At 43.0% G+C, this 25,017-nt stretch overlaps 1 protein-coding gene across 2 annotated transcripts in view; it reads right to left on the bottom strand.

Moving 5' to 3' along the window:
• Positions 1 to 25,017, bottom strand: part of tmem184a (transmembrane protein 184a) — a 99,473-nt gene that overhangs the window by 52,514 nt on the left and 21,942 nt on the right. For both annotated transcript variants that reach the window (XM_063058652.1, XM_063058651.1), the window contains one exon: positions 5,326 to 5,491. In XM_063058652.1, coding sequence (XP_062914722.1) covers positions 5,326 to 5,491 — 166 coding nt within the window. The remainder of the gene's footprint in view (positions 1 to 5,325; positions 5,492 to 25,017) is intronic.

Raw genomic sequence — 25,017 nt, 5'->3', positions numbered from 1 at the left:
CTAGGAGGCCATGTACAATCCTGATTTGATGGAGACAGCCGTGAGAAGCACAGAGGAACACCCGGAGAAACTTCTGAAATGCCTGCTTCGCTGGAACTGCTACTGTGCGATTGAGAATCTCCGGAGGGGAAGGCCTCAAATCCTCGGCTTTGCCTATTACCGGGGCCGGGGTCGAAGTGTTCAGCAGAGATGGTGCTCGGTGCTCGGTGTCAGAGAGCTGGTCGGAGGCTCGGAGTTTTCGGACGGACTTGGAGTCGGACTGTGGTCGGATGCTTCCAGGATGCTGCATCAGCAAGTTTGCAGCGCTGGAGGTTCACCGTCTGCGTGAGATGATGGGACTTTCGAGAGACTTTGAGACTTTTTACCGTGTCCATGGTCTGTTCTTATCAAATTACGGTATTACTTTGCACTGTTGTAACTATATGTTATAATTATGTGGTTTTTGTCAGTTTTTCAGTTGGTTTGTCATGTGTTTCTGTGATATCATTCTGGAAAAACATTGTATCATTTCTTAATGCATGCATTACTAAATGATGATAAAAGAGGACTGCGTGTCCTCATAATCTAATTTTGATTAATCTATATTGGTAGGATCTGAAAGAGATATAATAATCTGGGCAGTATATTCATTTTAATAGATTCAATCCTTGAACTGAGACTGAAAAAAGGAATTAGGTTCCATCTTGTTATATCTTCCTTAATTTTTTTATATATAGGCTGATAATTGCATTCTGATAATTTTGCCAAATCTTTTGGCATAATGATGACCAAATATTTGAAAGACTCTGTTTGCCATGCCCAGGGATATCTGCTTTCAATTTCTCTTGGTGGGCTATAGTTATATGAAAGTAATTGGGTTTTATCACTCCCTACTTGTACATAGTTTTCTCCTTTTGCTTGTTCTTTCTTTCCTCTCTTTTCTTATAAGCGTATTCCTCAGATAAATATTATGTGGAGATTTGTGGCAAATATGACTATATGATATATATGCACAATATCTGAAATACATCTTATGGAAATGTTTGTTTGATGATGAACTTCAATAAAAAATAAATTACAAAATAAGAAATTAATTAAATAGATAAATAAAGCAATAAGTATCGAGAACATGAGATGAAGTGTCCTTGAAAGTGATTCCACAGGTTGTAGGAACAGTTCAGAGTCGGGTGAGTGAAGTTATCCCCTTTGGTTTGAGATCCTGATGGTCAAGGGGTAATAACTGTTCCTGAACCTGACGGTGTGGGTCCTGAGGCTCCTGTACCTCCTTCCTGATGGCAACAGTGAGAAGAGAGCATGGCCTGGACAGTGGGGGTGCTTGATGATGGACGCTGCTTTCCTGCAACAGTAGTCCTTGTAGATGCATTCAATGGTGGGGAGGGCTTTACCTGTGATGGACTGGGCTGTATCCACTACTTTTTGTAGGACTTTCCAATGGTGATTCCATACCAGGTTATGATGTAACTAGTCAGTATACTTTCCACTGCACATCAATAGAAGTTTGTCCAGGTTTTAAATATCATACTGAACTTCACAAACTTCTAAGGAAATATAGGCACTGACATGCTTTCTTTGGAATGGCACATACACAGAGACGTATATGTATTTTGAGCTTTGATCATTTTGTAGGCCTTCATTTTAAGTGCGCAACCTACACCTCCGATTGCAAGCAAAATTCTGCAGATACTGGAACTTTGAAATAAAAATAGAAAATGTAATGTCCTGTAAATGATTGTGCAGAGAGAAAACGAGACTAGGCAGATCCTATCTGATCCAGTCTGCACCTAACATGTGGCCCTTGTTCTATCCCCACGGCTGCACCACTCCCAACAAGTAGTGCTAACAGTGTGACATCACTATCGGTACCCGAATAGGAATGGAAACCAAGTCTGAAATATCTTACTACCAGTCACATCATAATCTTCCTGACTTGAAATTTCATTCAATAATTTCAGATAATTAGTCTTTCCAGGAGTTTAATTTCAGATTTTTACCATTCAAAGCATTAGGCTTTGGTAATTTCAAATAAAGATTCCGCTTCCCAGTTACACCTCCTTCAGCCTGACATCTTGCACTTTTTATTTCGCTCAGAACCACTCGCTTTCACCTTAATTATCACGCTATTTGTTGCTTATTCTCTCCTGGTCCCATATTCTCTTAGGCATCAACTTTTGTTCCCTCCTCCATCCCCAATTTTCTACAGCTTAAAACCTGTTTTATATTTAATCTTCCCCATTTCTGATGAAAGGGCAGTCAATGTTTCAAGTTGATAGTTCTCTTTCATTGACCCCCAAAGCTGTCCTGTATTAGTTTAGCCAGATTTACTTCATTAACTCCATATTACATACATACAAGAGGAAAACATGAAAAGGCACACAACAGGAAATAGTCTTCACACTTCAGAGCATCCTAACACTTCACAGTGCATTGAAGTATATGAATTTGGCAATGGGATGCAAAGTTTACATACTATCGGTAGAAATATTGGAGGACGAACAAGAAGTCCATCTATTTGGAATGTGTTGCATATAAACATTCTTTGATGGTATGTTTTCAATTTCAACATACTTCAACATGAAGAAGCAGCTCTCTTGCTTGGCACCTTTGCCATTCCCTAAACATACCCTTCTTTCACCACTAATGCCCTGTGGTTGTAGTGTATGGCATCCAAAGAAAGCACCGTCACAATTGGCAAAGGCTTCTTCAACAGCATCCACCAAACTCATGACCACCATTATCTAGGATGGGAGGGGGTATAAAAACACCCTATCATGACTTGGATGTGCCCTATACACTTCTATCTCCCATCAGGAAGGCCTTAAAGCTCTACACTTCTTTCTCAACAAAAGACTTAACCAGCTCCCCTCTGCCACCTGGTAGAACTGGTCCTCACTCTCAACAATTTCTCCTTCAGCTCCTCCCATTTTCTCGAAAATCAAGGTGTAGCCATGGGCACCTGCAAGGATCCTAGTTACATCTGTCTTTCAGTTGGCCACGTGGACCAGTCCATATTCTGAGCCTTCCCTGGTCAGGCTTTCTGCGCTACATTGAAAACTGCAGAGGTGCTGCTTCTTGCACAAATGCTGAGCTTGTCAATTTCATCAACTTTGCTTCCAATTTCCATCCTGCCCTTGGTCTACTTATGACACCTCTCTCCACTTTCTCGATCTCTGTCTGCATCACTGGAGACAAACAGTCTACCGACATCATTTATAGACCTTCTAATTCCCATAACTATCTTGATTATACCTCTTCCCATCTGGTATCCTGTGAAAATACTATTCCCTTTTCTCAGTTCCTTCGTCTCCACTGCATCTGTTCCTAGGATGAGGCTTTCCTTTCCAGGACATCAGAGATGTCCTTCTTTTCAAAGAACAGGGTTTCTTTTCCTTCATCATTGATGCTGCCCTCACTCACATTTCCTGCATATCACGGACATCTGCACTCACCCCATCTTCTCGCCAACTAACAGGGAGTTCCTCTTGCCCTCACTTACCACCCTATAAGCCTGTGCATCCAACCATATCATTGTCTGCAACTTCCACCACCTTCAATGCTATCCTACCACCAAACACATCTGCGCCTCCCCCTGCCACTCTCCGTGGTTCCCTTCTAATTCATCGCTCCCTACTAATCTCCCTCCTGGCACTTATCCACAATTCGGCAGAAGTGCTACACTTGCCTATTCACCACCTTCCTCACCTCCATTCAGGACCCCAAATAGCCCTTACAGGTGAGGCAACACTTCAGCCATGAATGTGTTGGAGTCACCCACTGTATCCAATGCTCCCAATGATGTGGTCTCCTCTGCATTGGCGAGACCTGACGTAGATTGGGGGACTGCTTTGTCAAGCACCTCAGCAGCATCCACAAAAAACAGAATTTCCCAGTGACCAACAATTTCTATTCCTATCCTCATTCCCATCCCAACATGTCAGTCCATGGCCTTGTCTTCAGCCACAATGAGTCCACTCTCATGTTTAAGGAGCAACAACTCCTTTCCCATCTATGTAGTCTCCAACATGTTGGCATAAACACCAGTCATTTTCCCCTCCCCCTACTGTCTTCTTTATTTCCCCATTCAAGCCCCTTACGTCTTCTCCTCACCTGCTTGTCACTTCCCCCGGTGCCCCTCTCCTTCCCTTTTCCCCCATGGTCCACTCTCCTCTCAATCAGATTTCTCCTTCCCTTTTCCCCACGGTCCACTCTCCTCTCAATCAGATTTCTCCTTCCCTTTTCCCCACGGTTCACTCTCCTCTCAATCAGGTTTCTCCTTCCCTTTTCCCCCATGGTCCACTCTCCTCTCAGTCAGATTTCTCCTTCTCTTTTCTCCATGGTCCACTCTCCTCTCAGTCAGATTTCTCCTTCCCTTTTCCCCATTGTCCACTCTCCTCTCAATCAGATTTCTCCTTCCCTTTTCCCCATTGTCCACTCTCCTCTCAGTCAGATTTCTCCTTCCCTTTTCCCCATTGCCCACTCTCCTCTCAATCAGATTTCTCCTTCCCTTTTCCCCATTGTCCACTCTCCTCTCAGTCAGATTTCTCCTTCCCTTTTCTCCATTGTCCACTCTCCTCTCAATCAGATTTCTCCTTCCCTTTTCCCCATTGTCCACTCTCCTCTCAATCAGATTTCTTCTTCTCCAGACCTTTGCTTTTTCCACTAATCACCTTCCAGTTTCTTTCTTTATTTGCCCTCTTCCACCCACCTGGCTTCACCTCTCACCTTCTAGTGTGTCTTCACCCCCTCCCCCAACCTTCTTGTTTTGTCTTCCAACCCCCTTCATCTAATAAACACACACAAAATACTGGAGGTCAGGCACCGTCTATGGAAATGAACGAACAGTTGACGTTTCAGGATGAGACCCTTCTTCAGGACTGGAAAGGAAGGGGGAAGAAGCTACAGGAAGGAGATGGAGTGGAAGGCGTAGAAGCCATCTGGCTGAGAGGGGGGTATAAAGTACGGCTGGGAGCTGAAAAGTAGAAAGAGAGGGAAAAATTACCAGAAGTTAGAGAAATCGATGTACCATTTCATATTCTGTCTGGGTAGCCACCAACCTGATGGCATGAACATCGATTTCACCAATTTCTGGTAATTATCCCCCTCCTCTTCCCTCTTCTTCAGTTCTCCACTCTGGCTCCCCTCTTACCACTTCTGGGGAGTCTGGGGGATGAGGGGGTGCATGCATGGTGGAGGGGGGGAAACAGGAGCCAGCACCATACTTCAAGGTATGAGGGGAGCAGAGATATTGCAAATTGTAATACATGTTCAAATGGTCTAAGAGATAAGAAACAAAAAGCACAGATTCCTGGAACAATGATATTTGCTCACCTTCATAACAATCTCGTATGGAGTCAAAGTAAACGTAGTACTGATCATTGCTGATTAACAGCAGACTAAGCCAGGAGTCAAAGGAGTAGATAGGAACAATGAAAAGGATTCGGAGAATATATCGCTGCTCATTGGGCCTGTTGTAGTGTCGGAGATGCAGGTAAATCTGTCAAGGTAGTAATTAAAGAAGCAATGTAAGCCAAAAGATTATATGACACACCTTAGATTAAAATTATTCTACCAAAACAGTACTGTTAACTCCTCTCACAGAACAAAGCACTGAAGCTTTCTGGTGCTTCTGTCTGCTAATTTTGACGAGCTGAAATATCACATTCTTCAGTCACCAACAGCTTACAACTCCTGTTTGCAGACCACCCTGTGTCTGAGATGGATGTTTTTACCACCAGCTTAAGATAGGGAAATAGATAAACCCTTTACCCATGATGGACACTCAAAGATGATCCTGTGTTCCTGCAAAGATTGAAGGCTAATTTGTAATTAAACTGAAAGGCAAACTCATTGCCAAGCAGTTACTTTGGGAAGTAGTTTTTACATAAGCAATTAAAACAATGTTATACGAGATGTTAGCTTTGTGTGGATCATTGCAGAGGGCAAAGATCAGAAGGCAGGTTAGGAACTTTCATCCAGAGAGTTTAGAGGGATCAGTAAACTCATTACCTAAATGTGTGCTAGATATAAAAACACTCATTCCCATAAAACATACTTGCATGAGGCTCAATTAGCCATAACTGCAACTATATGGGGCCTTGGTATGTCTGCACCAGGACCTTTACAGTTTAGGGCGAATTACTTACAAACAAATATATTTACCAGAAAAGGAATTTAATGACAATACACCAGACTATGAATCATCCTCTCTAGGATGGTGTGTTTGTTGTATTGTGTTGATTAGGAATGGATTCTCTAGAGTGAGAGGAAATTTCATTTAAACTTACAAATGTCTTAAAGGAAAAGCAAACACAAACTGTTTGGAGGCAGAAGTATTGTCAACATTTTGGGTCAAGAGAGCATAGAGGAGAGACAGGTGATGAGTAGGGGTGAAGCAGGACTGAGAGCAGAGGAGAGACAGATGATGTGTAGGGGTGAAGCAGGACTGAGAGCAGAGGAGAGACAGGTGATGTGTAGGGGTGAAGCAAGACTGAGAGCAGAGGAGAGACAGGTGATGGGTAAGTGAAGCAGGACTGAGAGCAGAGGAGAGACAGGTGATATGTAGGGGTGAAGCAAGACTGAGAGCAGAGGAGAGACAGGTGATGGGTAGGGGTGAAGGAGATGAAAGGTGATAGGTGGAATCAAGTGAAAATGGGTAGACAGAACCAGGAGAGGTAGAAGATAAGTCATGATCTTGATGAGTGATTGACAAGTGTGAAGGTCATATGGCCTCATTCCCAACCTATTTGTTATGAGTACATTGGTCCAGGCCAAGAAATGAACTGAGATTACGCTCAACATCTACTTTGAGCAACTATGGACATGATTGTTCAAAGGATAAAATTTCTTTATTCTATTCTCTGATCAATAGTACTTTCTGCACCTCTTCAGAATACAAAACATTAAACACTAAGGCTACGTCCACACTAGACCAGATAAATCCGTAACCGAATCTTTTTCTCTTCGTTTTGACCCTCTGTCCACATTGAAACGGCGTTTTCCTCCCTCAAAAACGGAGCTTTTCAGAAACGCTCTCCAGAGTGAATAAATCTGAAAACGCCTAATATCTGGCGTAGTGTGTACGGGGTAACCGGCTAATTTTAAAAACGCTGTCATGACGTACCGGAACAAATGGTGGCGGCAGTGCAGTATTTCATTGTTTTCTTGAACACACCCTCCAACACCACAACAACATCTGACAATAGATGTGTAACAGCCTAATGTAACATTGTATGGAAATACAAGATAACACTGATGCAGACATGTTTTATACATTTAACAAGGTGCTTTATTAATGTATTGCTTGTGCAAACATTCAATAGATGCAATGTCACTTTTGTCCAGTAACTCGTTTTATTGCACGTTAGATACAGCAAAATAATACACAAAAACATGGCAAAAGTAAAGGCAAACAAATGAGGTAACAGCAAATTTCACTTTTGCCCAGTAACAAGCCTTATTGCATTTAGTTGTAGATGTCGTCCCTTTCATCAGTGAAGAGTCTATGGCTGTAGGAAATGTTTCTGGACAAACGCGCACCAAGTCTTTCGTTTGGCAATTTCCTTTTAAGTTTTTCAAGTCTGTAACTGGACAAACACGCACCAACTATACCGTTTCCTCTTCGCTTGTTTTATGTAGATGTGTCCTGCACATGCCCAGTAGGAGATTTGCCCAAATATCCATTTTAATGTGGACAGAGGTATTTTCAAAAATGCCTGGTGTGGACGCCTGTCATTTTTCCGCGAAACTGGCATTTTCAAAATTATCTGGTCTAGTGTGGACATAGCCTCAGTGAGGGAGGTTTAGGAGTATTTGTTTTATGCAGAGATGTAAAATTAGGTTATTGAAATGTGATGGAATTAGATTCAGTCGAAATTCCAAAAAGGCAACTTGTTAAGAACATGTACTGGTAAGATTTAAAAAAAACTCATGTGGACAGATTTGTATATTGTAGACATATCATGCAAAACAAGGTTTTCCATTGTATTGCAGTATATGTGACAATATTAATTAATTACCAGTTTCTGCATCAGACTGATCATGAAAATTCTTATTAAGCAAAGTGCATGATTGCAACATGGTTTAAATCAGAGTGGAGCTAATGCAGCTATCTCACTATTCTGGGACTATGGGTTCAATCTTAACTTTGGGTGTTGTCTGTTTGGAGCATACACCTTCTCTTTTTGACCACATAGGTTACCCCAGGGAACACTTCCAAGATGTGAACTGTTTGATACCCCACCATTGCAAGTATCTACATGATATGCTGTCTCTAGGAAAAAACATCTATCACAAAGCTGCCCACCATATGAGCCATGCTGTCTTCTGATCCCCACCATATGAGCCATCAATCAGAAGGTACAGGATCCTGAAGACCCTCACCACCAGGTTCAAGAACAGCTGTTTCCCTTCAACCATTCACATCTTGAACCAACCTGCACAACCCTAGTTACTACTTCAGTAGGGATATATTCTGACCACACTATACTACGATAGGCATGTTCTATTATTTTCTTTCTTGCATAATTTACATTAAATTTATGTTTTTCTTGTGAATGTTGCCGTTCTAATGCCATGTTCCTGTGATGCTGTTGCAATTAAGTTTTTCCATTGCACCTGTGCACACATATACTCGAGCATATGACAATATGCTCGACTTTGAGGTTAATTGGCTAACCAATTGCTAACATCATGAGTTCTTGATGTGGGCATGTGTCGGGGAACAGGTTGCAGGGAAATCGGTGAGAGAATGAAAAATAAAATATTTCATGACGTATGCCAATGATATTAAACATAATTCTGATTCTGTTTCTGAGAGTGATGAGCTGTTTTGATAGCCAGCATTGATCCAATGGGCTGAACAGCTTCTTTCTGTTAACTAAAGTTTTCCTACACATCTAAGTTAATGATGTTACAAAATTATGTGCCACTGAAACATGTTTAGAAGCAGCAGTTCAATTAATAAAGCTGATGTTTCTAATGGTTTCCAAGTTGAAATCAATTTGGTACCTGGGACAAGGAGTAACCACATTCTCCTCCTATCAGGCACAGATGACACAATCTGACCTGAAGTGCAGACCTCATCAGAAGCATGGCAATCGATGCAAATAACAAATCCCCAGTGAGCACAGTCCCATAAGTTACTGATTTAAAAAAATAAATCAAAGGCAACTATGAAGCCCCGAGAATACCTCATTAATGCCATTTTGGAGCTTCAGCTGGAAATTACTACTTCATTAATATAAATAGATGCACTGTTTTGTTCCAAATGATTACAGAATAAGTACAAAGGAGCAGGTAATTAAATAAAATTTAGTCAACTTATCTCAGTTTTAAATCCTTCCCATAATTAACGTTTTTAGATGCCAGTGCTCTCCCAACCCTGTTCATGCCCTATCATTAGAGATTGTGCTTCCATTTAACTGTCTCCCCACCTCCCTCCCCGCACCCTGCACCTCAGCAGGGAACTAGGCCTAATGGTCCACCAGGATCATGTTTATCATCAAACACTCATCCTAATCCCACTTCAGGCATACCCACTGATCTGACCAAATTTTTGGTCGATTGCCAAACACTGTTTGATAATTACTCCATGAAATGACAAAATGTCAGTACTGTATTTGGAGTGATATGTAAAAAAGAAAATTTTACATAAAGCAGTAGAGCACAGGAACAGGCTCTTTGTTCTGCAGAAGCAATTAAACATCTAAATTAATCCCTTTTACTTACATAAACCCCATATCCCTCCATCTTCTGCAAATTTATGTTATATCTAAGATCTCAAAAACACCTCTATCATATTTGCTACATCACCACACCAGCAGAGCAGACCAGGCAGTCACCACTGTGTAAAAAAGCTTTTCCCGTACACTTCCTTTGAACGTGTCCCTTCTTACTTTAAATGCACGACCTCTAGTATTAGACACTTCAATCCCAGGGACAAAAAATGGCTATCTTGCCTCTGATAATCTTATAAACATCTATCAGATCTCCCCTCAGCCTCTGCTGCTCCAGAGAAAATAAATCCAAATTTGTCTAACCTTTACTCATAGTACATGGCCTTCAGTCCAGTCAGCATCCCAGTAAACCAATTCTGTACACTCACCAAAGCCTCCACATCTTACTTATAATGGGACAACCAGAACTGAACGCAATACTTCTGATGTGGCCTAGCCTGAGTTTTATAAACCTACAACATAACTTCCTAAACCTTCAACTCAAGCTCTGCCTTCAACATATCCAACGACCTGGCCTCGACAGCTGCCTCTGGTAATAAATTCCACAAATTCACCACCTCTGGCAAAAGAAATTCCTCCACATCTGTTTTAAACGGACACCCCTCTATCCTGAGGCGGTGCTCCCTTGTCCTAGACTCCCCCCATCATGGGAAACATCCTTTCCACATCTACTCTGTCTAAGCCTCTCAACATTCGAAAGGTTTCAATGAGATCTCCCCTTATCCTTCCAAATTCCAGTGAATACAGACCCAGAGCTATCAAACATTCCTCATATGTTAACCCTTTCATTCTCAGAATCCTTATGAATCTCCTCTGAGCCCTCTCCAATGCCAGCACATCCTTTGTTAGACAAGGAACCCAAAACTGTTCACAATACTCCAAGTGAGGCCTCACCAGTGCCTTAAAAAGCCTTAGCATTGTATTCCTGGACTTGTGTTCTAGTCCTCTTGGAATGAATGCTAACATTGCATTTGTCTTCGTCACCACCGACTCTACTTGCAAGTTAACTTTTTGGATGTTCTGCAGAATTTTCCCAACTCCCTTTGCATCTCAGAATTTTGGATTTTTCTCCCCAGTTAGAAGACAGTTTGCTCATTTATTTCTACCTTCAAAGTGCATGACCATGTATTTTCGAACATTGTATTTCACTTGCCACTCTCTTGCCCATTCTCTGAATCTGTCTAAGTCCTTCTGCAGCCTTCCTGTTTCCTCAACACTATCTGCCCCTCCATAAATCTTCATATCATCTGCAAACTTGGCAATAAAGCCATCTATTTAATCATCTAAATCATTCATATACAGCATAAAAGAAATGTCCCAACACTGACCCCTGTGGAACATCACTAGTCACTGGCAGCCAACCAGAAAAGCATCCTTTTATTCCCACTTGCTGCCTCCTACCAATCAGCCAATGCTCTAAGCATGCCAGTAACTTTCCTGTAATACCATGAGCTCTTAACTTGGTTCACAGCCTCATGTGCGGCATCTTATCAAAGGCCTTCAGAAAATGCAATTATACAACATCTACTGCATCCCCTTTATCTATCCTACATGTAATTTCCTCAAAGAGTTCCAACAGATTTGCCAGGCAAGATTTTCCCTGAGGGAAGCCATGCTGACTTTGTCCTATATTGTCCTGTGTCACCAAATACTCATTAACCTCATCCTTAACAATTGACTCCAACATCTTCTCAACCACTGAGGTCAGGCTAATTGGTCCATAATTTCCTTTCTCTTGCCTTCCTCCTTTCTTAAAGGGTGGAGTGACATTTGCAATTTTCCAGTCCTCCAGCACCATGCCAGAGTCCCTTGATTCTTGAAAGATCATTATTATTGCCTCCACAATCTCTACCACTACCTCCTTCAGTACCCTAGGGTGCAGTTCATCTAGTCCAAATGACTTGTATAAATCCCTTAAGTCTTTCAGCTTTTTGAGCACCTTCTCCCTTGTAAGAGCAACTGCACCCACTTCTCTTCCCTCACACCCTTCAACATCAGACACACTGCTAGTGTCTTCCACAGTGAAGACTGATGCAAAATACTCATTTAGTTCATCTGCCATCTCCTTGGCACCCATTATTATTTCTCTGTCCCCATTTTCTAGTGGTCCTATATCCACTCTCATCTCTTTTATTTTTTACATCCTTGAAAAAGCCTTTAATATCCACTCCGCTATTGTTTGCTAGCTTGCCTTCATATTTCATCTCTTCCCTCCAAATGATTCTTTTAGTTGCTCTGTGTAGAGTTTTAAAAGCTTCCCAGACTTCTGTCCCCAGAATTCTGCCTTACAAACCTGATTGGATTCTTTGAGGATGTAACAAAACACATTGATGAAGGCACAGCAGTGGATGTAGTGTATCTGGATTTCAGTAAGCCATTTGATAAGGTTCCCCATGCCAGGCCCATTCAGAATGTAAGGAGGCATGGGATCCAAGGAAACCTTGCTTTGTGGATCCAGAATTGGCTTGCCCACAGAAGACAAAGGGTGGTTGTAGATGGTTCATATTCTACATAGAGGGCTGTGACCAGCGGTGTTTCGCAAGGATCTGTTCTGGGACCCCTCCTCTTTGTGATTTTTATAAATGACCTGGATGAAGAAGTAGAAGGGTGGATTAGTAAGTCTGCTGATGACACAGAAGTTGGGAGTGTTGTGGACAGTCTGGAGGGTTGTCAGAGGTTACAGTGGGACATCGATAGGATGCAGAACTGGGCAGATGGAGTTCAATTCAGATAATTAAGAAGTGGTTCATCTCAGTATGTCAAATTTGAAGACAGAATATAATATTAATGGTAAGACACTTGGCAGTGTGGAGGATCAGAGAGATCTTGGGGTCCATGTCTATAGGACACTCAAAGCTGCTGTGCAGGTTGACAGTGTTGTTAAGAAAGCAAATGGTGTGTTAGCCTTCATCAGCTGTGGGATTGAGTTCAAGAGCCATGAGGTAATGTTAAAGCAAAACAAGACCTCAATTAGATCCAAGCAACAACGAATGGACAAGGGAGTTGCGTAGGGAGCGATCCCTGCGGAATGCAGGGGGGGGGGGAGGGAAACAGTCCTTCCAGGTGAGGCAACACTTCACCTGTGAGTCGACTGGGGTGATATACTGCGTCCCCAAACAGTCCTTCCAGGTGAGGCAAGACTTCACCTGTGAGTCGACTGGGGTGATATACTGCGTCCCCAAACAGTCCTTCCAGGTGAGGCAACACTTCACCTGTGAGTCGACTGGGGTGATATACTGTGTTCCCTCCCCCCCTCTCTCTGCATTCCACAGGAATCGCTCCCTACGCAACTCCCTTGTCCATTCGTCCCCCCCATCCCTCTCCACTGATCTCCCTCCTGGCACTTATCCGTGTAAGCGGAACAAGTGCTACATATGCCCTTACACTTCCTCCCTTACCACTATTCAGGGCCCCAAACAGTCCTTCCAGGTGAGGCAACACTTCACCTGTGAGTCGACTGGGGTGATATACTGCATCCGGTGCTCCCGATGTGGCCTTTTATATATTGGCGAGACCCGACGCAGACTGGGAGACCGCTTTGCTGAACATCTACGCTCTGTCCGCCAGAGAAAGCAGGATCTCCCAGTGGCCACACATTTTAATTCCACATCCCATTCCCATTCTGACATGTCTATCCATGGCCTCCTCTACTGTAAAGATGAAGCCACACTCAGGTTGGAGGAACAACACCTTATATTCCGTCTGGGTAGCCTCCAACCTGATGGCATGAACATCGACTTCTCTAACTTCCGCTAAGGCCCCACCTCCCCCTCGTACCCCATCTGTTACTTATTTTTATGCACACATTCTTTCTCTCACTCTCCTTTTTCTCCCTCTGTCCCTCTGAATATACCTCTTGCCCATCCTCTGGGTCCCCCCCACTTGTCTTTCTTCCCGGATCTCCTGTCCCATGATCCTCTCGTATCCCCTTTTGCCTATCACCTGTCCAGCTCTTGGCTCTATCCCTCCCCCTCCTGTCTTCTCCTATCATTTTGGATCTTCCCCTCCCCCTCCAACTTTCAAATCCCTTACTCACTCTTCCTTCAGTTAGTCCTGACGAAGGGTCTCGGCCTGAAATGTCGACTGCACCTCTTCCTAACAGATGCTGCCTGGCCTGCTGCGTTCACCAGCAACCTTTATGTGTGTTGCTTGAATTTCCAGCATCTGCAGAATTCCTGTTGTTTGTCCTCAATTAGATCCCACTTGGAGTTCTGTGTTCAGTTCTGGTCACCTCACTACAGGAAGGATAAGGAGACTATAGAGGAGATTTACAAGGATGTTGACTGCATTGAAGAGCATACCCTATGAAAATAGGTTGAGTGAACTTGGCCTTTTCTCTTTCGAGTGACAGAGGATGAGAGGTGGCCTGATAGAAGCACTGATCGTGTGGATAGCCAGTGGCTTTTTTCCCAGGGCTGAAATGGCTAACATGAGGGGAATAGTTTTAAGGTACTTGAAAGTAGGTACAGATGGGATGTCAGAGGTAAGTTTTTCACACAGAGTGGTGGGTGCGTGGAGTGAACTGCCAGCAATGATGGTAGAGGTGGATACAATAGGGTCTTTTAAGAAGCTGTTAGATAGGTACACGGAGCTTAGAAAAATAGAGGGAGATGCGGTAGTGAAATTCTAGGCAGTTTCCCTAAACTAGATTACAAGTCCAGCACAACATTGTGGGCTGAAGTGCTGCAAATTTCTATGTTCTATCTTTCCACTAATTTTTCCTTTGTTGTATGTCCCCTCTTTTGCTTTCACATTAGCTTTGACTTCCTTGTCAGCCACGGTTGTACTATTTTGCCATCTGAGTATTTCCAGTGCAGTTAATCCCAAGTAGGCGCAACAACAAACTGTTCCAAAAAGCCATCTTGTGGGCATTCGATAAACTTACTCTAGAGATCCATTTCCAACCTGATTTTCCCAATTGACCTGTATGTTAAAATCTCCCATGACTATCATAACATTACCCTTTTAACACACCTTTTCTGCTTCCTGTTGTAATCTGTGGTCCACATCCTACCTACTGTTGGGAGGCTTGTATATAATTACCAACAGGGTCAATAGACAGTAGACAATAGGTGTAGAAGTAGACCATTCGGCTCTTCGAGCCTGCACTGCCATTCTGAGATCATGGCTGATCATCTACTATCAATACCCGGTTCCTGCCTTGTCCCCATAACCCTTGATTCCCCTATCCATAAGATACCTATCTAGCTCCTTCTTGAAAGCATCCGGAGAATTGGCCTCCACTGCCTTCTGAGGCAGCGCGATCCACACCTCCACAACTCTCTAGGAGAAGAAGTTCCTCCTCAACTCTGTCCTAAATGACCTACCCCTTATTCTTAAACCATGCCCTCTGGTACTGGACTCTCCCAGCATCTGGAACATATTTCCTGCCTCTATCTTGTCCAATCCCTTAATAATCTTACATGTCTCAATCAGATCCCCCCTCAATCTCCTTAATTCCAGCGTGTACAAGCCCAGTCTCTAACCTCTCTGCGTAAGACAGTCCGGACATCCCAGGAATTAACCTAGTGAACCTATGCTGCACCTCCTCCACAGCCAGGATGTCCTTCCTTAACCCTGGAGACCAAAACTGCACACAGTACTCCAGGTGTGGTCTCACCAGGGCCACGTACAAATGCAAAAGGATTTCCTTGCTCTTGTACTCAATTCCCTTTGTAATAAAGGCCAACATTCCATTAGCCTTCTTCACTACCTGCTGCACTTGCTCATTCACCTTCAGAGACTGATGAACAAGTACTCCTAGATCTCTTTGTGGTTCTCCCTTACCTAACTCCACACCGTTCAGATAATAATCTGCCTTCCTGTTCTTGCTCCCAAAGTGAATAACCTCACACTTATTCACATTAAACGCCATCTGCCAAGTTTCTGCCCACTCACCCAGCCTATCCAAGTCACCTTGAATTCTCCTAACATCCTCATCACATGTCACACTGCCACCCAGCTTAGTATCATCAGCAAACTTGCTGATGTTATTCACAATGCCTTCCTCCAAATCATTGACGTAAATTGTAAACAGCTGTGGTCCCAATACCGAGCCCTGTGGCACCCCACTAGTCACCACCTGCCATTCCGAGAAACACCCATTCACTGCTACCCTTTGCTTTCTATCTGCCAACCAGTTTTCTATCCATGTCAATATCCTCCCCCCAATGCCATGAGCTCTGATTTTACCCACCAATCTCCTATGTGGTACCTTATCAAATGCCTTCTGAAAGTCAAGGTACACCACATCCACTGGATCTCCCACGTCTATCTTCCTGGTTACAGCCTCAAAAAACTCCAATAGATTAGTCAAGCATGATTTGCCCTTGGTAAATCCACGCTGGCTCGGCCCAATCTTATCACTGCTATCAAGATATGCCGCTATTTCATCTTTAATAATGGACTCTAGCACCTTCCCCACTACTGATGTTAGGCTAACAGGGCGATAGTTCTCTGTTTTCTCCCTCCCTCCTTTCTTTCTTAAAAAGTGGGATAACATTAGCCATTCGCCAATCCTCAGGAACTGATCCTGAATCTAAGGAACATTGGAAAATGATCACCAATGCATCCGCAATTTCCAGAGCCACCTCCTTTAGTACCCGAGGATGCAGACCATCTGGACCTGGGGATTTGTTAGCCTTCAGTCCCATCAGTCTACTCATCACCGTTTCCTTCCTAATGTCAATCTGTTTCAGTTCCTCTGTTACCCTATGTCCTTGGCCCATCCATACATCTGGGAGATTGCTTGCGTCTTCCCTAGTGAAGACAGATCCAAAGTACTTATTAAATTTGTCTGCCATTTCTCTGTTTCCCATAACAATTTCTCCCAATTCATTCTTCAAGGGCCCAACATTGTTCTTAACTATCTTCCTTCTCTTCACATACCTAAAAAAACTTTTGCTATCCTCCTTTATATTCCTAGCTAGCTTGCGTTCATACCTCATTTTTTCTCCCCGTATTGCCTTTTTAGTTAAGTTCTGTTGCTCCTTAAAAATTTCCCAGTCATCCGTCTTCCCACTCACCTTAGCTCTGTTATACTTCTTTTTTAATGCTATGCTGTCTCTGACTTTCTTTGTCAACCACTGTGGCCACTTTCCCCCCTTTGAATTCTTCCTTCTCCAGGGGATGAACTGATTTTGCACCTTGTGCATTATTCCCAAGAACACCTGCCATTGCTGTTCCACTGTCTTTTCTGCTAGAATATCCGACCAGTCAACTTTGGCCAGCTCCTCCCTCATGGCTCCATAGTCTCCTTTGTTCAACTGCAATACTGACACTTCTGATCTGCCCTTATCCCTCTCAGCTTGCAGATAAAAACATCATATTATGGTCACTACCTCCTAATGGCTCCTTTACTTCAACATCACTTATCAAATCCTGTTCATTGCACAACACTAAATCCAGAATAGCCTTATCCCTGGTTGGCTCTCGTACAAGCTGCTCCAAAAATGCATCCTGTAGGCACTCTACAAACTCCCTATCCTGGGGTCCAGTACCAACCTGATTTTCTCAGTTCACCTGCATGTTGAAATCCCCCATAACTACTGCGACATTTCCTTTGCCACATGCCATTGTTAACTCCCTATTCAACTTGCATCCAATATCCATGCTACTGTTTGGGGGCCTGTAGATAACACCTATTAGGGTCTTTTTGCCCTTATTGTTCCTCAGTTCTATCCACACTGATTCTACTTCTCCTGATTCTATGTCCCTCCTTGCAAGGGACTGAATCTCATTCCTCACCAATAGGGCCACCCCACCCCCCCGCCCACCTTTCTGTCCCTTCGATAGCACGTATACCTGGCACGTAATTCCCAGGTCTGATCCCCCTGCAGCCATGCCTCCGTTATCCCAACAACATCATAGTTACCCATTTGCACCTGAGCTTCAAGTTCATCCGCCTTATTTCTGACACTTCGTGCATTCAGATATAGAATTTTTAACCCATTTCTCCTCTCTCTGTTTAAATCGCTGCCTATTGTGCATAACCCAGCTCCCCGAACTCTCACCGGGCTATACGCCCCTTGAATTTTGTTGTCCTTCTTAAACTTACTTACTCTCTCTGCACATTTAACTCCATGCTCCGTCAGACCATCCCTCTGCACATGTATCCTCCTTATCACTCGTTCCGCCTCACCTTTCTCTACTTCACACTTAATATTCTGGAACCGTGTAGTCCCCACCTGTCCTTTATACTTTATCTTGCTATCCTCTCTCACAGTCTGGGTCCCTGCCCCCTGCAAATTTAGTTTAAACCCCCCCCCACCCCCCCAAGCAGCACTAGCAAACTTTCCTGCAAGAATGTTAGTACCCCTCCAGTTCAGGTGTAAACCGTCCCGTCAGAACAGATCCCACCTTCCCTGGAACAAAGCCCAATTATCTAAAAACCTGAAGCCCTCCCTCCTGCACCGTCCTCTCAGCCACGTATTGATCTGTATAATCCTTCTGTTCCTCGCTTCACTCGCACGTCCTTTTACCCTTGCAGTTTCTTAACTCAACCCACAAGAATCCAACATCTTCTGATCCTATGTCACATCTTTCTACTGATTTGATGCCATTCCTTACCAGCAGAGCCATGCTACCCCTCTGCCTACCTTCCTATCCCTCCGATATAACGCATAACCTTGGACATTCAGCTCCCAGCTACAACCATCCTTCAGACATGATTCAAAGATGGCCACAACATCATACCTGACAATCTGTAATCGTGCAACATGATCATCCACCTTATTTCTTATACTCCATGCTTTGAGATATGACACTTTGAGTACTGCATTTGCTACCCTTTTTGATTCTGCATCCCTAATACATTGATACTCATCCTGCTGGTTGCAATTATGTCCAGTCATCTGCCTGTCCTTCCTGACAGTCTGACTGCAGACTGTCTTTGCTTGTTTACCATCTATCCCATCCTGAATCCCTTCACTCTGGTTCCCAACCCCTGCCAAATTAGTTTAGATCCCACCCCACCCCCAACAGCTCTAACAAAGTTGCCCACGAGAATATTGGTTCCCTTTGGGTTCAGGTGCAACCCATCATTTTTGAACAGGTCATGCCTCCTCCAGAAGAGAACACAATGATCCAAGGATCTAAAGCCCTGCCCCCTGCACCAGATTCTCAGCCATGCTTTAGTTTGCCATATCATCTTGTTTCTTACCCTAACTGGCACGTGGCACAGGCAGCAATCCAGAAATTACTTCCTGTGAGGTCCTGCTCCTCATCTTTCCGCCTAGGTCTCTAAATTCTCTTTTCAATTATCTATCACAAACAGCAAACGTCCAGTACAGATCCCTGCAGAGTTTCACTAATCACACGGACCTCCAGTCAGAATATGTCCCATTATCCACTCACCTCTGACTTCCATGGGCAAGCTGCAACCAAACGGACAAGTCACTGTGCAGCTGATGCACCTTAATCTTCTGAATGAGCCTACCATGAGGGAACGTCATGGTGGTTGGCTGGTCAAATAATTGGCCTTGTGATCCAGATTAGGGTGGTCCAAGGTTAGATTCGCAATTAACACTCACTGAACTAATCACAAATTCAGAAGTATTTCAGTACTAAAGTTGGGTAAAAAGGAAGAGTGAACACAGATAGTTACTCAGCTTCCCCTTACCAACGGGGGTTTTCTGGAATTTTTTCACAAATATTGGGAAAAAATCTGTATTCATTGAGGAATAAATCAAGTGGGCATGTCATGGGAAAAAGTTGGAAAGTTTTGAGGCACAAGGACACTTGGCATGGGTAAATGCCATAAATCATAAATTGAAATAAATCAAGGATATTTAGCATGGATGTTAATGGAAGTTTATATCTGAGAAAATTGTTTTTTTTAAGTAATAAGGTGGGGGTATAGCTCTTGATACAAATATGTGAATTTTGGCAATACGTTTGACAATGTTCCTCGTGGCAATTCAAAAATGGGCATGGGATCCATGGGAAAGTGGGAGGCTGGATTAGTGGAAGAAAGCAAAAGGTGTGAGTTGATGAGAACTCCAATAAGGGCAAGGCTAGACTCAATTCAGTTTATTTCAGACAGACAGTAAGGTAGCAGAATAATAGATTGATAGAGAAAATTAAAGAATGTGGTATTACTGCAAAGTGATGTTGGGATAAAAATATCAAGCATGATCTTGTTAAATGGGGGAGCCCTTGCAAAAGGTCAAATGGCCTAGTTCAGTTTCTATTTCTATAGTTTTAACTTTGTCCAGACTATCTTCTTTTTATCTTAGTTCATCTCACCTGACCCTGGCTGTGTCCTTACATGTGAACAATTACATTGTCATTTTATGTCAGCAGAGGATTTGGATGAACCTGTAACAGCAGTTCTGTTTTCCTCTTTTCAGAAGCTGCATCAATGCTCAGTACTTTGTATTTTCTGCTTTCATGTGAGATAATCAGCACCTGCATTGCTGTGTTTTGCCCCATTGTTGGATAACCTTACATTAAGTCAACTTATGATCTCCTTTCAACTATCTGGGGCTGCTGCTGAAACCATCAATATGCACAAAGATTTAAATTTTCTACGTTTCCTTATGCTCCATAAACCTACATTTTCACATTTCATGAAGACAAAAAGCTGTTGATAATGCTTCCCTCTGAAGCAAATGTCCATACCCCAAAAGATACAACTAGAAGTAAGTGAGCAGCACTTAGAGTAGTTTCAGGCTGGGAGTGGAGACAACACAGGCAGAAAGGAACATAAACCGGGGTTCCCGACATGGGTCCAAGGATCCCTCAGTTCATGGTAGGGGGTCCATAGCATAAAAAAAGTTAGGAACCTCTGACATAAAGGGATTTTTTTAAAGGAATTTCTTCATGATGGAAAGTAATCTGTCAACTCAGCTCAGTCTCTGACGTGAACTGAAATTCAAGCTCTGAGACACATCCTTAGACTCAGTCATGCTCATGGTCTTGGTTCAGAACATGACTGCACTTCTGCACTTTTAATAGAAAAGTTGCTTGCATTTATGAATGTATTAAATTGCAAACCACCAAATGAAGTCTTTTTGAAGTATAGTCACAGTCAGAATTTTGGAAATTCAGAGGGTTGTACAAATCCCACCGCTGCCTATAAGGATTTTGTACGTTCTCCCCGTAACCACATGGGTTTCCTCCCACAGTCCAAAGACATACCAGTTGTTAAGTTAACTGGTCATTGTAAAATGTCCTGTGATTAGGCCAGAAATAAATCAGGGATTGCTGGGCAGTGCGGCTCAAAGGCTGGAAGGGCCTATTCCGTGCTGTATCTCCACAAATAAAACAACTTAGTAAAAAATGACCAAGAGATTGTGGCTTTAGTTGGGAGATAAATATTGCATAGAAATCCAATGGAAAACTACTCTGCTCATTTTTTTAAAATGCCCATGGATTCTCACACCTCCATCTGAGAAGAGAGATGAGCCTTTGGTCAAAAAGGCTCCACAGTAACATAGTGGTTAGCATGATGCTCTTACAGCTCAGGGCATTCCAGAGTTTGGAGTTCAATTCTGGTGCTGTTCTGTAAGGAATCTCTGTATATCCTCCTTGTGGAATGCCTGGGCTTTCTCTGGTTCCCCCACCAACAGTCCAAAGGCATACCGGATAGGTTAATTGGTGATTGTAAACTGTTTCGGACTTAGATTAGGGTTAAACAGGTTTGTCGGGGTCTCTGGGGTGGTGGGGCTCGAAGAACTGACTCTGTACTGTATTGCTAAATAAAAATAAATAAATAAATGTCAAAGACTCTCATATTGCAACACTTCCTCAGTATTGCTCAGGAAAGATCAGCTAAAATTTTCTATCAAGATAGCTAGAAGCAACAACCTGCTAACATGCCAGAGGGGACATGCCAACCTCTGCTGCCATGGAACATAGTCCTTGGTTGCAACATTCTAGGAAGCAATACAGCTTCCTGTAATTGCTCACTCTCCTCACAGACTTCAGCTATTTAAAACTCAAGAACAAGATCATTCAGTTCACTCTAAAGCTTCATGGCTCCCCCAAGAACAGCTTCTTCCTCTCTGCCAGATTTCTGAACAGTTCCAGAACACCACTCATTATTCCTTTTTTTTTGTGCTACTTAGTTGTTTGTGTTTGTGTCACAGTAATTTTATGCTTTTGCAATGTATTGTTGCTACAAACAACAACTTTTACATAATCAATGATAATAAATCTGATTCTGATTCTGTGGGCTTTGAAACTTTATCACAACTGTGTACACTTTAAAACTAATGGGAGGGGAGAATTGCAGATCAGATTTATAGCAAGAAGTGACAAGCTGATCTTCTGCTTTAGTTTAGCTTGGCATTTTGTTTCCAAAGGAGAATCTGCCAGGGTGTGTTGATAGACAGATGGTCATTGGTGCTGAGCTAATGATTAACAGCCCTGCTGGAGATAACCAGGAATTCAAATGCACTTTGGACTAATTCGATTTATTTTTATTGATGTAATAATGAGATTGCTCAATGAAACCTGAAATAATTACAAATATTGGAAATTAGATAGAAAAATAGGAACATACTGGAAACACTCAGATTAAGCAGCATCTGTGAAAAGAAAAGTAGAGTTAACAGTTCAATTTGAAGACTTGATGAAATGTTAACTCTGTAAACCCTTCTGCAGATGCTGCCTGACTTACTGAATAGCATTCCAATATTTTATGCCCAACAGTAATGCTTAGTTTCTACAACCCTTTTTAAAAAAAATAAAAATCACCCTCCAGCCATTTCCTCTAATGTCCCTGTGATTGTGACAGGATCCAGTTCCACTAGCATCACTCACAACTTGCCCAGCAGTTTTTGTTTGATTTGAAGTTGGAGGTAACTAGACTGGAGCAAAGTGCAAAGCCAAGTCAATGCTGGCCACATGTCAATGCTGTATTGCCCAAATGCTAAAACGGTGAGCAATTAACGGTTAGTGGAAAAACTTTGCAAACACAATCAGGAAATCTAACAGAATCCAAAACTGGTCTCCTTTTCTCAGAAAACTGTTACTGCATTGTAAACAGTTGGAGGAAGTTTATTAATCTGATATCTGAAATGGGTGGGTTGTGTTATGAACAAAGGTTGGAAAGCTTGGACTGTATCCATGAGTCACTAGGAACTGAAGTTCTTTATCATGTACACACACAATGACATTGAGATAAGCCCTACTGCATTCCTGGACAGAGAACTCCACAGATTCACTACTCTCTGGGAAAAGCAGTTTCAGCTTATTTCAGTCCTAAATTTATTCACCAGAATCTTGAGGCCATTTCCCTAGTTCCAGTCTCACCGACCAGTGGAAACCATGTCCTTACCTCTATCTTATTAATTCCTTTCAAGTCAAGTCAAGTCAAGTCGCTTTTATTGTCACTTCAACCATAACTGCTGGTACACTACCAATTCCATGAACACTACCTATTCTCTATTTTGTTCTTTTTTTGCACTATTTTAATATATTTCTCATTGTAACTTATAGAATGGTGGGTGCGGGGAACGCATTTTCACACGGAGTGGTGGGTGCGTGGAATGCACTGCCGGCGAGGGTGGTAGAGGCGGATACAATAGGGTCTTTTAAGAGACTCTTAGATAGGTACATGGAGCTTAGAAAAATAGAGGGTTATGAACTAGGGGAATTCTAGGCAGTTTCTAGACTAGGTTACACGGTCAGCACAACATTGTGGGCTGAAGGGCCTGTAATGGGCTGCAGATTTCTATGTTCTATGTTTAGATAAGTGAGGAGTGATGTGATGGTAACATACAGGATACTGAGGTTCTGCTGAAGATTTCTGACCTAAAGCATTGTTTTATTTCACAGATGCTGCCTGATTTCCTTAGTGATTTTCCATCCATTTCTGCTTTTGTTTTAGATCCTGAGAACTCCCGACTGCATGTACATTGAATGTCTTGTGGTGAGCCTGGTAATAGATGGGTAACCTTAAAAATAAGAGGTCACGAGTTTAAGAGAGATGAGGGAAACATTTTTCTCTTAGAGGATCTTGAGTCTTTGGAAGTCACTTCCTTAAAGAATAGAAGAAGTATAGTCTTTTAAAAAGTTAAGGAAGAGGAAATAGATTCCAGATGAACAACACAAAAAATGTTGAAGGAACTCTGCAGCTCAGGCAGCATCTAGGGAGGGGAATAAAGAGTTTCAGAACAAGATTCTTCATCAGGACTGGAAAGGGAGAGGGAAGAAACTAGAATAGGAAGGTGGGGGTAGGTGAAGGAGGCCATAGGTAATGCCAGGTGAGTGGGAAGGTGGATAGGTGGGGGGTAATGAACAGAGAAGATGGGAGGTGGCAGGTGGATAAATTTAAAAGGCTGAAGCCCGAATCTGGAGTGTAGAATGAACCATGGGAGAAAGAGAAGGAGTAGGAGGGGGGCACCCCGAGGTGGTGCTGGACAGGTGAGGAGAATGGAAGGGGTAAGAAGGGAGTTAGAATGGAGAAATAACAGAGAAAGAAGGGAGAGAATGACCTGAGAGGATGTTTGGGACCATGAATGGTGGTGAGGCAGGTGTAGCAGGAGGGACAAGTGGACAAGGGAATCACTGAGAGAGTGAAAGGCAAAGAGTGAGGGGTGGGGTGGGGGAGGGAAAGATGTGCTTAGTGGTAGGGTCCTATTGAAGATGGCAGAAAATGTGGCGAATGATGTGCTGGATGTGGAGGATCGTGGGGTCGTAAGGAAGCACAATAGGAACTCCATCCCATTTATGGCAATGAGAAGATGGGATGATGACGGATATTTGGGAAATGAAGGAGATGCGATGAGGGTAGCATCTTGAGGAAGGGAAATCCCATTCTTTAAAGGAGCAGGATATCCCAGATGTTTTGTAACGGAAAGCTTCATCCTGAGAACAGACGTAACAGAGACTGAGGAAATGAGAAAAGGGAATAGCATTTTTACAAGTGACAGGGTGGGAGAGCTGTAGTCAAGATGGCTATGAGAGTCAATAGGTTTATAATACATTAGTAAACAGCCTATCTCCAGAATTGGAGATGGAGATCAAGAAAGAGGAGAGAGGTGTTAAATATGGACAAAGTAAATTTAAGGACAGGGTAGAAGTTGGATGCAAAGGTAATGAAATTGATGAGCTCAGCACGGGTGCAGGAAGCAGCACCAATGTAGTCGTCAGTGCAGAAAGAGTCTGGGAGCATTACCGATGTAGGATCCACGAAACTGATGAAAAGCAGGCAAAGCAGAGGCCATGCAGGTGCTCCTGGTGCCACCTATTCTAGATAAACAAGGTGAATGGCTTGAGCTGGTAAGCAGGAATGCACAGTTGAGCTTACAATCGATCATCCATCATCGTACTGAGTGAT

The sequence above is a fragment of the Mobula hypostoma genome, chromosome 9 (assembly GCF_963921235.1).
Source record: "Mobula hypostoma chromosome 9, sMobHyp1.1, whole genome shotgun sequence".
In the NCBI taxonomy this organism is placed as follows: Eukaryota; Metazoa; Chordata; class Chondrichthyes; order Myliobatiformes; family Myliobatidae; genus Mobula; species Mobula hypostoma.
Note: the sequence above shows the minus strand (reverse complement) of the source record. Positions and strands in the feature narration are given on the sequence as shown.